Source organism: Ctenopharyngodon idella, chromosome 2 (genome assembly GCF_019924925.1).
Source record: "Ctenopharyngodon idella isolate HZGC_01 chromosome 2, HZGC01, whole genome shotgun sequence".
Lineage (NCBI taxonomy): Eukaryota > Metazoa > Chordata > Actinopteri > Cypriniformes > Xenocyprididae > Ctenopharyngodon > Ctenopharyngodon idella.
This window is the reverse complement of record NC_067221.1, coordinates 11,814,264-11,829,966: the sequence shown is the minus strand read 5'-3', so window position 1 is coordinate 11,829,966 and position 15,703 is coordinate 11,814,264. Positions and strand designations below refer to the sequence as shown.

The 15,703-nt window shown below is 35.4% G+C and overlaps 1 protein-coding gene across 1 annotated transcript; it reads right to left on the bottom strand.

Moving 5' to 3' along the window:
* Window positions 1–6,430: 6,430 nt before the first annotated feature.
* On the bottom strand, window positions 6,431–12,071 carry cahz (carbonic anhydrase). Its single transcript, XM_051869825.1, has 7 exons — window positions 11,829–12,071; window positions 11,057–11,254; window positions 9,695–9,813; window positions 9,374–9,466; window positions 9,224–9,286; window positions 8,961–9,116; window positions 6,431–7,253 (listed from the first exon to the last, which is right to left on the bottom strand). Exons 1-7 carry the CDS (start codon window positions 11,860–11,862, stop codon window positions 7,134–7,136), a joined length of 783 nt encoding a protein of 260 aa, XP_051725785.1. The 5' UTR covers window positions 11,863–12,071; the 3' UTR covers window positions 6,431–7,133.
* Window positions 12,072–15,703: the final 3,632 nt, after the last annotated feature.

Here is a 15,703-nt window from a genome sequence, read left to right as displayed (position 1 = left end):
CTATGAATTATAAGTAAAAATCAGATAAGTAAAAATATTTTCCTAATTTCAAAACATGCATTCTGAAGGATTATTATTTCATCATTATTAACAGTCCCTGCTCTCTCCCTACTGTAATACCAAGGAAGCTACGGGCTCAATTGGAAATGACTTCCACATTAGTGGTAGAACCCCTGGAGAGAGAGCAGAATCACTTATATCAGGATAAAAAGATGTAGCATTCTCTCTCTAATTGCAGCAACACATCCATTTTTCCACATGCATTGTAGTGGCTTCCTTTCACTATGTGGGAAAGTATATTTGACACTACTTCAAACCTGTTTGCACAATTTTGTATGACAAACAAAGAGGTAAATACTTGAAGAAAAAACTGTGATTCAAAAGCTGCTATAGTTGTATCTCTGGCGAAGCTTTGAGATTATCTGTTTTTTCCACAATGACCTGCTGTTTGAAAGAATAATTATAAGTATAAAACTGACAATCACTGATTCTGCTTAGCAGATGTCTTTATAATGCTTTTAATGCTACATTCAAGAATGATGTATTCCATTCCTCTAATTCCTGCCTCCAAAACCAATATACAGTATATACATGCAGCAATTGGTATAATACAGATCTTTTGTAGATTAGCTGGCTAGTGTTGCATAAGAGTAGAGAGTTACAGTGACCCACCCTGCTAATCACACTACTGCCTGCCCTTATCTTCTGTAACAGCCATGACTGTGGGGCTTCCTAAACTTACATGACTCTAGACAGCACGTGATTGCATGTACACTGCTGCTCAAAAGTTTGGGGTCAGAAAGATATTTTTTCTTTTTTTTAAGGAATGAATACTTTTATTAATTAAAAGTGACATTTATAATGTTACAAAAGATTCCTGTTTCAAATAAATGCTGTTCTTTTGAATTTTCTATTCATCCAAGAATAACAAAAAGTATCACTGTTTACACAAAAATATTAAGCAGCACAACTGTTTTCAGCATTGATAATAATAAGAAATGTTTCTTAAGCACCAAATCTGCATGATTTCTGAAGGATAACGTGACGTGAAAATTCTTCTTTGCCATCACAGGAATAAATTACATTTGAAACTATATTAAAATATATTTATTTAGTTATTTTAAATTGCAATAAACTTACAAAACCAAGCACAGTGTAATCTTTAGCATTTCGAGTGCTACTCTCAAATTGTTTCAGCAATAGTGGATTTATGACTGTCCTTCATATAAATGTGACCATGATTACTGTCTAAATATGATAATATGTTTGCCTTTCCCGAGCTCATGGACATTTCACAATAAATCATAGCCATACAATCAATCATATGGACAATGGACATTTGCCCAGTCCAGAACAAGAGCCAGTGCCATTGGATATAGCGATTATATCAAATTGTGCAAGACATTCAAATCCATAACAAAGAACACATCATGTAGACAGCATAGAAAGGTAGACCATATACAAACACAGTGAGCAATACATGAAGCTTTGAAGCTTCCACTTGAATCTACAAGTTGCAACAGGTCTAAGAAATCCTTGTTAAATCATTTTGCTACTTTTGAGCATATAAAACTGGTCCTGTGAATTTTGTGGCTTGAAGAGAGCATTTTCTTCCTCCGTATGTCAGTTCAGCACCTCGGGTACAATAAATTATGGATATTTCATGCCGGCCAAATCAAGGTACTTCTGAACAAAAAGTCCTCAAACATTTTTATTTGACGTCTTTTTTTCTTTTTTTTTCTACAATGTTTAAGTGATAAACATGTATGATGTTACTGCATGTGAGAAGAAAAAGTGACCTGTTCTGCTAGTCATTTTCAGGTGGTGTGCTGGTGGAGTTCTCACATGGTGCTTCCAAAGCTGGGGGAAAATGAAACTGATCTGTCCGCTGAAATCCTCTCTTCAATGGTTTTATTGTTTGGATAAAGAGGCTTTATTCTGGACCACTCATCCACAGGTCTCCTAATGGCGCTGTCCATTTCTGCAAAACTATTAAGATAATTGACAAAAAAAGAGGATCTCAGTTTACAGATTTACAATCTCGTCACTTGTTTCGATTTTTTTTCTTTTTGCATGCTGTAATACCGATAATTATTTTATTTAATTTTTTTTTAAATTTATTTATTTTATTTTATCTTGTCTTTTAATTTTTTAGATTATTTTATTTGTATGTCATGCTTTGAGATTTTCATTGGTATAATGGAAAAACAGCACAATAGCAGGTCTTCTTAAAGGATTGCACCGTACCACTGTGGCATAGGCATTATTTGTGGTTTCATGTGGAAGTAATTGTAACGCGTCGCTGTGATATGTGCAACAGCCTCGTATCTATCAAGCATTTCACTTTTTGCTTTGCTATATGTCTAATGATATGCTATATGCTAATAGCATGCAGTTGTGTATGGATTGCATGTGGGGAATGCTTGCATGTCTGTGATACAATCATTCATCTGTCACCAGTTTAATGTACATGCCATACAGCAGCTTTAAAATACTTAAAGGGATAGTTCACCCAAAAATGGAAAGTCTGTCATCATTTACTCACCCTCATGTTGTTCCAAACCTTTATGAGTTTCTTTCTTCTGCTGAACACAAAAGAAGATATTTTGAAGAAAGTTGGTAACCAGACAGTTGGCGGTATTTGATTTCACCAAGTGCCACATGTTTCTGGATAAACATCTTTGTTGATCCTGGAACAACATTCCAATCCACCAATCAGATTTGAGGAAGAAGTTTACAGTTTACGTCAAGTTTAGGCTTACAACCAGGGTTAGGTCTTTCATTATCAGTGTTATTCACCTATCATTTCCCTCTGATTTTAGGGATAACTTATGGGTAGTGTTAGGTTTAGGGGTAGGGATATGGTTAGGTTCAAATTTTTGGACAGCAATGTTGTTCTAGGATCAACAAAATACGTTGACCCAGGAACACGTCTAACTTGGCAAAATCAGGACATGCGATCTGAACTCAAAATGAAAAGAGCCTTTATATTTGCTTTTTGTTTCATTTCTGCTTTCGTTATCCTCCCTGCCATTTCATCTCCTGCTTTTCTCACTCCTCCTCCCTTCCTCTATCTTCTGATCTCCAACCTGTGCTTCACCTTATCCTCTATCTTTTTGTCTGAAATCCTCAGTGTTTTGCTCATATCCAACTCATGCTTAATCTGTTCTTCTACTTTCCTTCTCCATTTTGTCACTGCACTCCCTCTGTTTGTTTTCAAACCAAAGTGTTTTAGTAAGAGAAGCCATTGGACAAACTGTACTAAGCTGTAGATGGAAAGCAATTATTAATAAGAAGTAATTTATCACTCATAAGAAGCTCTTGTGTGAGGGTTTCTCTGCAAGGCAACCACATTGGATTGTATCACCAAATGTTGTCTGCTTTGTACCACTATAGATGATGCCAACCCATTCAAGACCACCTTAAGCATGTGTCCCCAGCAAAGCATGGGTTGCGAAAGTAAGGCTGGATACTGACAAAGAGCATTAGCCATGTGTTAATGAGACACTGACTTGGCATCCAAAACTGCGCTCATCTGTGGTGATGTGCCAGCTTCCAAGATAAAGGCCTCTCTCAGCCTCTATGACAGTATCTCTGGGTAATGATCTCATTATTTCTCCATAATAACAGAGCACAGAACTGACATGGACCGCAGTGCTTGACAGATATTTAACTTGAATGTTCTCATATTACAAATTTCCTCTTTTACTGCTGAAACTTACACAATAGAACTTGCACAATTAAAAATGTTGAAATATGATATCAGAAAAAGGTTGAAATGTTTCTTGAGAATTACTTCAAACCACATCAGTTAGCAGAAATTAACATGAGGAAGAGGTTAATTCTGTATCTGTATTTGTTAAAAAGCCACATGAAAAGCAAAGTGGGTTTTGTTTAAAACCAAAATGTTTGCTGGTCTGGAGTAAGACTTATTTCTTCAAGGTCCTCCCTGAATGTTTTTTTAATGTTTTTATTAATTTTATGATTTAATAATCTCTTTTGCTCACCAGTAATGAAAAATAACTATTTCTATTTTAATATATTTTAAAATGTAATTTATTCCTGTGATGGCAAAGCCATTTCTCTAATCATCAGTCACATGATCCTCCAGAAATGATTCTAATATGCTGATTTGGTGGTCAAGAAACATTTCCTATTATTATCAATGTTGAAAACAATTGTGCTGCTTAATGTATTTTGTGGAGAACATGATTTTTTTTCTTTGATAAATAGAAAGTTCAAAAGAACATAACTTTTTAATAGATTTTTTAAGGCTTTTGTAACATTATAAATGTTTTTACTGCCACTTTTGATCAATTTAATGCTTCCTTGCTGAATAAAAGTATTAATTTCTTTCAAAAACATCCCCCAAAATTTTGAATGGTATAGTGTACATTTTTAACATTTAAACTTAAATTAAGGCTGCTGTCCGTAACTTTTTTTAGTTAAAAATTATCCAAAATCAATTTTTGAGCATGTACATAACCAGCCGGTGTTCAAAACTCCTTACCTTAGCCCGATTCACAACGGTAAGCTTGTAATAATGTTTTGTAATTCGGGTGTTTTCACAGGAAATTCGAGCATGTCGCCATTTGTCTTTGGGTCATTGTGTCACGTCTGTATACATAAAGAACGAGTCCAAGCTAGTAGGCTATATTGCATGTGAGGCGGATCATTTATAGCCTTTTCTCACAGCAGCTGCAATAATTAAACATAATTTTTATGGCAGATTGTATGGTATGACAAATTAACGTTAGAGATTAGACTGTACAGAATTTGAAATCTACAGGTAACGCTAATACACACTAAATACACAGTCACGCAATGCTGATGTTGTTAACATTAACAATTTGAGAACAAAGTATAACAATAATAATAATTTGCACGGTTTGACGTGATCCGAGCTAAGCGATCGTTAGATTTAATCACCATTGGCAGCGTGAAGTACTGTAATGCTTTTTTCCTCAGTTGGTCAGAACAAAAATGGCAGACATGTTACTTACTTGTTCAGATAACTTTTTCCGGTGAAAAATCGTATTTAGGTCATTCCTCCAAGACTATAATCTGTGATTCCGAAGTACAGTATCCACACCGATGTGGTGACTGACAGCAAACATTAGATTCATCTGCGCTGAGGAGCCGTGCCGAGGCACAACTCACGTAACGATGATAATTCCGCAAACAACTGCAATTGCAGGTTTCAAACAGAGAAGGCAAAACTTACGGACTACAGCTTTAATAAAAGTGAAAGTGACATGTGAAGGCCAAGTATGGTAATCCATACTCAGAATTTGTCCTCTGCATCTTGCACCAAGTTAGTGCACACATTAGGAGTAGTGAGTAGTAAACACACACACACACACACACACTGCAAACTATGGATACATACACCCGGAGCAGTGGGCAGCCATTTTTGCTATTGGGGGCTTAGGTGTCTTGCTCAAGGGCACTGCAGTCATTTCCTGCCAGTATTGAACCCACAACCTTCAGGTTACCAGTCTGACTCTCTAACTATTAGGCCACAACTGTATAAATGAACAGTAATATATTATAATACATTATAATATATAATATATTTTAACATTAAACTACTTAAATGCTGTAAAAAATGTTATTCATTGTTAGGTCACACTTTAATTTAGGGTCCAATTCTCACTAACTAACTATTAACTATGACGCCTCAATAAACTCCCAATTACTGCTTATTTATAGTTAGTAAGGTAGTGGTTAAGTTTAAGTATTGGGTAGGATTAAGGGATGTATAATATGGTCATAGAGAATAAGGCATTAATATATGCTTTATAACTAATAAACAGCCAATATCTTTGTAATATGCATGCTAATAAGCAACTAGTTAACCACGTAAGGCTCACTGTTGTAATATTACAACATCAGTTTAAGTTAAAATATACCGGTCCATGTTTTTACTCTTTAAGACCACCATTTACACAACTAATATGTCCTATTTTTCAACCCTGCAATGCTTTTAAATGCTAGATTTTGTAAATGGGTCTGTCTAACTGGCCATAAACTCACACAACCTGTGAACCTGCCTCAAAGCACTTTTTTTTTTTTTTTTTTTGTACTGAACTGGATAAATCAACATTCAAGTAAGTAAAATGCCTAATATATATATATATATATATATATATATATATATATATATATATATAATTTGTGATTAGTAATATGTCTAGAATGTGCATATATTAAGATACTGTTGAATCATTGATCATGTTAGATTTTGAGCTTGTAATTTTGCAACACTGGGTCAAAGGGGTAGCAAAATTGGACATTACATGGATGAATTGTACTTCTCAACTTTTACCTGTTTACTTTTTTGATCATTCTGTATTAAAGCTGATCCAAACATCAGTTTGTATCACTAATGTAATGCATTGTGCAGTGGACAGAAAACAATCACATGAAGTGTAGTTTAAAATATATTTATTGCTGATAAAATTCCTAATACATGACTGATTTACATATAATATTTGTTTGCAATACTGCTCAATTAACTTCTAATTCTAAAAAAATCTTAGAGTACCTACGGCAGGACATCATTCTCAGAAACAATCTTTAAAAGCCCTTGAAATTCCTCTTTATAAATAGTGAATCACTTTAACAACATATTGCATTTAGTGAGTGTTTCCCTGTAGGTATTTTAGCTTCAACATATCCGATCATTCACACATTTAACTGACATATTCACACATTGCCATAAGCCATATTGCCATAATGTCTTTCCTACTGAACAACATGGAGTATTGTGCAATTCCTCAAAGCTAGAAAATGTACCTATTAAGCGCAAAGTGAAGCAATCAAAAATTAACTGGGATTTAAATCATCTCCCATTTGTCCAGTTTACATAACAGCTGCATGGAAAAAGGTAACTAATTACTGCATTTTAAATATTATTCCTCACGTTAAGTAATAATATGGGCATTTATGACAAACAGACAGTTTTAGAAGATTAGATCCAGCCTTCTTGTTATCAACACTGCAGTGTAAGCAAGGGCCTGGATTGAGAACAAATACTGTGATGTTTCAGTAGCAATTGCGCTGGGAATGTTTTTGTGAACCAGTCAAAAGCACCATGATCAGAAGGCAAGTGGGAGGGTTGTGGCTTCGATTTACTTGAAGGACGCACGGACTTTGCGTCCCTTGAGAGGTTGAGGGGGTCTGAAGTTGTCAACCATACAGCAAGGTGCCTCTCCTTCCGATGTGAACAACAGGCTACGAAATTTAGCCATCTAAAGAGCAGACAGAAAGAGAGACATTTAGATTGTTTTATCTTGGATTGTGGTATTTAGTGTGTTGTTGGCAGTCTTTCAGAGCCTTATTACACCCTATATTTACTATATTTAGCTCCATGCTCAGTCATAGAGCACTTGCCAGAGTTCCTGTGCAGCCGTTAGACTGTTCTGACTAACCACTGGAGACTAAAATAACCACTGCAGGCTAACAGCACTGCCTACACCAGGGACAGGTAATGAAAAGGGCAATTTTTTTTGAAAGCATAATGTTACTTTCGATATGGTCCTGCTGACTCAGAATTTTCAAGACAAGCTTTAAAACTTGTAAATCATTGTGCTACACCAAATTTAGCTCAGGCACATTTTGGGAAAAGGAGCATAAAGGCATAAGATGTTGTTTAAAACACACAGCATGTAGTCTGCAATCTTTTAGTTGTTGGAGCCTAAATGTTATGGTTGTAATGTCATTTTTAAAGGGTTCACCCAAAAATGAAAATTCTGTCGTTAATTACTCACCGTCATGTTGTTCCACATCTGCAAGACCTTCGTTCATCTTCGGAACACAAATTAAGATCTTTTTGATGAAGTCTGAGACCTTTCTGTCCCTCCATAGAGAACAAACGCAACTACCACTTTCAAGGTCCAAAAAGGTAGGAAAGACATCATTAAAGTACTCCATGTGACTCCAGTGGTTTAACCTCAATTTTATGAAGCGATGCGAGTGCTTTTTTTTGCGAGTTTGCGCAAAAAAAACCATAATTTACCACTTTACACAAAAATATTTATCTGCAACAAGACGACGCATATATGTTGTGTTCAGACTTGCGCGTCAACTCAACGCACATGCGCGAGTGTTCACGAGAGCATCACCACGCATGCGTTTTGTGTTCAGACGAGAGCCGACATTGTTGTGTGAACACGCTTTGGATAATATTATTTTGTAAATAAACCTTTCTGGACCTTGGAGTGGTAGTTGCATTGGTTCTCTATAAAGAGACACAAACCTTTCAGACTTCATCAAAAATATCTTAATTTGTGTTCCAAAGATGAACGAAGGTCTTACGGATGTGGAACGACATAAGGGTGAGTAATTAATGACAGAATTTTCATTTTTGGGTGAAATAACCCTTTAATGACGAACAAGTGTACACTACTATTTAAATGTTTTGGGTTGGTAAGAATTTTTAAAATTCTTTTAAAAAGCTTCAGACAGTAACAGGGCAAAATATTGCCCTTAATAAATAAACAAAATAACAATATTTAGTCTGCAATTAAGTCCTAATTCCTCTCCAGTACTGAATGTGTGGGTGTTGGCTTCTATCCTAAAGGCACATGTCTGACTTAAATATGATATCAGCTGTCAGTCAAGCAATATAATTAAGATAAAGTAATCTTGTAGAAGCAGAAACCTATGGAGCACCGACCCTCCCAGTTTCAAAGTAGGAGTGACGTTAAATGTTGAGACCCCATTTGTGAGCAGACAGTTTAGTTTAAGTATTTATAAATATTTTAACAACTCAATGAGTGGCAAAAACTTTATTAAACATGTTCCCCTTCCAAATTAACAAAAAAAAAAAAAATGTGTGGACAAAATGATGACTCAAGATAGCATAAGATACTAAAGATAAGGACTAGAAGTAGATGTCCCTGTTTGTAAATGTAAGTACACAAATGAGAGTGTGAAAGCATAGATGAATAAAGTACCTGAGCAGGACTAACACTGATTGGCTCTTTCAGAACAATCCAGGTGACACTCTCCAGCAGAGGGGGTGTAGTTAGAGACCCCTCATAAGTCCAGAAATCCAGAGAGGTGGGCAGCAAGGTTTTAGGGTCAAAGTTAGCAAATGTAGTCTGTCTGCCCTGGAGAAGAAACAGACGTATTGTAAAAGAATAAAAACAACTGAGGGCAAGTGAGGTGAGTAAATATGCTAATTCATAAGACTAAAAATGACAAGCTAGTGCTGTACCTTTGATCTGATGTCATCAAGAGCATCTAAAACTTTCTGAAGTCTTGGATTGGCAGCACCAATCTGGTAAACAGAACCAATGTATCCATCATTTTATATAATTTAATCACTGCAAGCAATGCATGAAATAATTTTGGCTAAAATCCTGACCTTGAGAAAAACTCCAACCACAGCAAGGCCATCAGGCTTACTGGCAGCTTCTCCAAAGCTTGGGTACTTAGTGTTCCAGTGAACGAGATGAAGCTTTAGAAAGGAGGAGACGAGTTATAAAAAATTCAGCTGAATTAGCTTAATATCTTGGCGTATTTAAAAGAGGGGATTTACACATTTATGAGAAAACATCAAGAATATTTATGAGCAGTGAGCTATAATTAGTTTCAAGGGAGAGATGTTCAAGAATTAGAATGATCTGTACCACAACACAGAAGAATGAGGGTTGCTTCAATGAGAAAAATAGGAAAGCCTCATTACCTCACAGGGGAACTTGGTTCCGGCAATAGTGTGCTCTGAGCCCTTGTCATCACTGCTTCCCCAATGGAAATGGAACTGTTTCAACCTGTATATCCCAGTGACGGGGCCTCCAGCCAGAGCTACACACACAAACAATTATTCCAATCATTCAGTTGTTTCTAAAAATCATTAGTCATTAACAATTTAGTGAAACTGTGTTTCAGATTCAATCTCATAAGCGATAAATATAGCATACAAAAATGTTGGACGATACCAATAAGCAGATATTATTTACATGTTATGGCCGATAACCAATATATTGCCAATATTAAAATTTAAAAAAATTTAATGATTTTTAAAATGGTTGAGTGAATTTAGGTGTCACAACATTATAATGTACATTATGAAAATGAAAATCCTCTATTTCCTACTTGGTAGACTGACAGGTTGCCTGTTGGGCAATGTTAATGTGAGTGGACTAGGATATTATTTCAGCAGTTCAATATTCTCCACCTATATCAATTAGCAACTTCTTTCATCTCTTTTCAGCAAGCATTTTGTATGCAGAAAGTGTTAATTGTTAATACTTTTTAATAGTGTTTCTGTAGCACTCTTTAAAATGTGTCCAAGCATATGTGTGAGTCCCCTCTTGAAATGGTCATTAAAATTCAGTACATGTTGCTCTCATTGAGCGACCAAGGCATACAGCATTGATATGTGGCTCTATTCTTTCTCTCATAATAGAATACATTAGCACTTGAGTACACAGAGCTCTAAGTGCCTGATTTCCACTAGCACAGGAAGGGACACATCCACATTCACTGCTCACATAACAGTTTTCTCATTTGAAGATTTCATGTAGATAAATTAGAGTAAATTGAAAGGAATTTCAGCAAGAGGCAAAGTTCGGGTGTACAAGGACATGATAATAGAAATTCACGAGTTCATAAGTTCAAGTAATCCTTGCTGTCTGAGATAGAGAGGACTTGAGCGCTATAAGTCGCTCTGGTCTCGTTAATAAATTAAGTTAGTAATGAATATATAGAAATAGTGAAGGAGAAGGTGAGGACTTTCACAGTAGCTTAATATTGAGCTGTTTATATACTATTGCATAATTGTTGATATGCTAATAAATGATATGCAAATAAAGTCTTTTCTTGCAGATTTTTTACACTTGCTATGGGTTCAAGGACAAAACGATGAATATTTAAGGATATGCTTATAAAAACACTGACCTGACAAAATCCCTAGAATGTTGATAATATGAAAGTCTGACTATGCCAAGGTAAAATGAAAATAAATAAATAAATTCCTAATCAGTTGTATCTTATTAATTGCTTTAAGAGGTTGAAAATAAGCACAAAATGCTAGTAATAGACTAACTTGAGCTGTTGTCGTCATCAGTGAAATCCACTTGGAATGAATGGCCATTGTTGAGGATGCCCTTCGCGGTGGCGGGGTCATACTTCAATTTGAGATGCTTCAGAGAAGGGTCGTGTTGTGCTTGGGTGGGTACGATATCAATGGGAGACTGCCTGGGTCCATTTGCAACAGGAAAGCTTTCTGCCCAATGTTCTGGACCTGAAATGACAAAGCGAAAAGATGAAAAGCAGAAAACATGGAGATAAAAAACCTAGTGCTTAGATGCACAACAAAAGTGTGTTTACATTCCTTGCAAGATTCAAGGTCGGCAAACGTACACTGTAAGAAGTGGATACGTGCAGCTGTTATCTCAAAGAACCTTTTCTAGCTGATTTGGTATTTAGAAATGACTTTTATTGGTGTAACCTAAAGTAGGCTATTTCAGGTTGTATCTGGTTGTTTCAGTCATATTATAGTCTTTTTTCTTGCCAATTTCTTTCTTTTTTTTCACCTAGCTAATAGATTTAAGGTGACAAAACATTTTGTTTACTTTGCAGTCTGCCACAGTTTATCTAATTTTGCTTATTTATTGTTGTTTCTGTGGTTTTCTGTGTTTAATAATATGATATAAACAATTTTCCACACAGAGTTTAACCTAACGAATCATAATGCATCAACAAAGTTGTTTAGAGGTTGCATTAGTGTTTAAGAATGTGAAAAAAAGGTCTGCTAAATTATATTTAAAATCTGATTAATTACTGGACAATATTCATTTAGTATTCATAAAACTTACCGTCCGTTGCTCCATAACCCCAAGCGTGAGACATGATTATTTGTGTCTTTCGATGAGTTCCACTCTTCTACTTGTAAGACCTGGATGCTAAAGACCAGCAACTGCTGGTTCCTCTAAACTATGTCAGCCTTTATATAGAGTTCCCCTGCTGGTACTGGTACCTATCTCAACCCAGTGGGCTTGGCCACATGGTCTCCGGGTAGCACAGGAGGAGTCAGTCAGAGGACACTTGAACAAATCAAAAGATCGCACCTCCCGTCCCTTTAATTCGCACGTTGAGCATCGCGCTGCTCCGTTTGCTGATGCGGCTCAGAGATGCTCGGTCGCAGGAAAACAGACGGGATGCGGACATTCCACACGACTGGTGCTCAGGCGTTCAAGATGCTTTTGCTCTTCGATGCCTCGAATAGCAAACCTCTCCATTTGTCATTTTCTTTGACGATTCAGAAACACAGCCGTTATCCGGGCTGCGATACATGTTATATTGACCTTCTTCGTCCTTATGCGATGCTGTGTGGAGACACGCAGGCTGTAGCAGGATGAACAAGTGGAGGTGCGACGATGAACTCTGGATCTCAGCTGCTTAATCACTGATTCTGGAGCCAAGGTTGCCGTTTAGAACGTTATTATGATCCAAATTTCTAAAGAAAACAGAAGCAGCCGCAGTTTAAACACCTACATCTTCTGGTACCCGTTCAGTGAAGTGTCCGGCGTTCATTTAAAGGGACCACTGCGCACATAACGATTAGTGGGTGAAGCAATTAGCCTTCCGAAGCTAAAAGAGGTCTAAATATATGCTCGTTGGTGAAAATGTGTATGCATATTGTCTACATTATTTTTAAGCAGTATATGATTAGCAAAGTAGCTAGCTATATACTTTGTCTCAACAGTTTACTAACACTTTTTGATTAGAAAGACATATTCTATAAATTATATTGTTACTGTATACCTGTACTAATACATATTTTTATATGTCATTGATGTGTGTTTAGTATGTTAAAGTTTTTAATAGCAATTTGTAAATTAATTGTGAAACGGATGAGTGTTAGCCTACGGGGTTTGACCTCTTTGCATTATTCAGTTGCTGTCATCTGGTGGCTGAAGTCGAAAATAGCAATCAAAGGCTCAGTCTCCGTTAATTTTATTTATTTACTTTATTTGTCAAAATTTATTTACTTTATTTTAATTTTGTACATAATAACGATTTTGAACTGTTTTAGGAAAAGGGTATTTTTCATAAATGTCACTGAATTTGAATTAGTGCGATTATTCGCATCCAAAATAAAAGTTTGTGTTTACATAATGTATATGTGTGTACTGTGTATATTTTTTATGTATCCTATATATAAATACACACACACACACACACACACACACACACACATACATACATGTATATGGGTCACTGACGAATAAGGTTTTTAAAAGTGTAAAAAAAAACAAAAAAAAAAACAATGGAGATATAGTTATTTATTTTAATTTTTTTTTAACAATGAGATTATGTGGTTTTTACAATCAATTAACACTGCTTTTGTCATTTTTTACAAGATGGACAAAATTTGTCACCCAAAAAAGTCATTCAGTTTAACCAAAATTTCAGTTTTATCGAATGTCACTTTTGGTTATACCAAATGACGATATTTTCAAACAGTGCTAACAGGCTGATATCTAGCTAGCTAGCTAGTTTTCTTGCTAGCTACCTAGCAAAAGGACAATCAAACATTTTGTATTTAGTACAAGTTTTTAAAATATTACAACATTTTCCATGTTTTATAGCGGTTGTACCAAATGACCTGATTTTTTGGGACATGCGAATGAGCAAGTGAAAACATGAATTTTTCAAATAGTTAAAAGAGAGTTAGTTACTTTGCTTCATGACCATGTGGTCCTTTGGAGGTGTCTGAATGATGTCACATCCTGTCACATGATATTGACTGCATGACTTGATCCAAAATGGTCCCTTTATATTGGTTGCCCCAAATGACATCAATGAAATTAATTTTTTCCGGACATTCTTTCTCATAACAAAGCAAAGACTTCTACACATAATTTTAATACCATTTTGCACTGTTGATATACAGTATGATGTTATAAAATCATGCCAGAATAAAAAAAAATATATACATTTATTACATTTTAAGATATTTTAATCACAAATGAAATGGCTGTATTGGCCTTTGGACGGTTAAACCAAATGACCTTTTGACACTTCAAAATCTTTAAAATACCTTTATATGTAGCAAAATATAATTAAAACCTTTTGGATTCAATAAAAGAGATCTAGATGTATCTTACATACTTTGTTTTTTTTTTAATATTATTAAGGCCTTTGGACAAAAAAAAAAAAAAAAAGACCCATCATGTCACTGACCCATATATTTAGCAAAAAAAAAAAAAAACTGTATTTGTCACTGTATTTGTACATTACCTTTACTATTGTTTAAATGTTTATATTTAGCTGAAAGTTGTATATTTTAGAATGTTTAAGGGCAGGTTGCACCATATTCACTGCTATTGGGGCATGTTGTCACACAACTGGGAAGTAATAGTGGATATTTTAAGAGCTTTGTTTTTTGTCGTTGTCAAGACTTTAAAATATGTGTCTATTCAAAAATTTACTTTCCAACACAAACCTGCCCTTAAATGTTCGCTGGATTAAAAGTGTAAAAAAAACTAGCCCTGATCTCCCCATACATCGGATGCCTTACGTGCAACTGAAATTCAAACCACTAGATGTCAGAGTAGAATCATTTTTCTTATAACACCACACTTACTGTTCCACTAGAGTTTAATTTAACTGCTCAGTAGTCAAATTATGAGGGTATATATGTAAATTCTTAATATAAAACTCATGATACATCGGTTCATAATCAGACTTATTTATGATTGGGAAAGTTCTGCTAAATCAAGAACTAAAGTCAGTGTGTTTTAAGAATTTGAATAAATAGTGGTGTATCATTTTTTTTTTTTTTTTTTCATTCATACAGTGCAGCAATTCAGGTGTTTTCAAGAGTGGGTTGTACCTTAGATTTACATAAATTATAAAATGGAGCTAATGATTTTTTTTTTTTTTTTTACATAACTGTTTTTTAAACTAATAATAATATGTGATGCATAGCATGTTATAGATTATTCTCAGTCTAAAGGATCAAATGATTAAACAATATGATGGTTAATCTTTCTTTCTTTAAGTGGCCCTTAGATGAATGAAAGCCTTGTCATTTGTAACATAAATATTGTAAGTTAGTGGACATTGTTATAGATTAAACCAGGGATTTTAAAGAGTACTTTTGTGGTATGGGGTGGAGTTTTACCTTCCATGTGAAAAAGGAGGAAGCTCATCAAGCTGCTTGAATGCTACAATATGAATCAGCAATGAAAGGGAAGAAAATGAGCTCCTTTCATGTCACGGATGTAAATTTGGCTCCGCAGGATCAAATGCATGCTGAGTCTAACTAAAAGCAAGAATGACAGCAGCAAAAGGAGCTTACGAAACCTCTCATTTGATTCTATTCACTTCCCTGATTGGATGCGAGTGACACGGGCTCTGTGAAAGGGCCAGATCATTTTGACCTTCTAGCGACAGGCTGTGCAGCAGGGTTCCCCCCATTTCACAGGCAGCATCATGACCCCTGATAGGCTCCATTCAGCCATCTCTGATACTTTAAGAGGGAACAATGTGATCTAATTGGACGGCTCCTTAAAATTAATGTTATTTTGAAGCCAAGTATGACATGTCTTGCAGAGATTTTGTATCTTTAGGAAGACATGTTGGTTTTATTTTTAGTTCTTTATTTTAAAGCTGCAGTCCGTTTTGCCTCTTTGTCGCCATCTCTGTTTGAAACCTGCAATTGCAGTTATTTGCGGAATTATCA

Coding starts and splice junctions, on each gene's coding strand:
- cahz (XM_051869825.1), bottom strand. CDS start 11,862: ATGTCTCACGCTTGGGGTTATGGAGCAACGGACG. Junction 9,467..9,694: donor GAACCAAGTTCCCCTGTGAG/GTAATGAGGCTT, acceptor TCCTTTCTAAAG/CTTCATCTCGTTCACTGGAA. Junction 7,254..8,960: donor TCAGTGTTAGTCCTGCTCAG/GTACTTTATTCA, acceptor TCTGCTCTTTAG/ATGGCTAAATTTCGTAGCCT.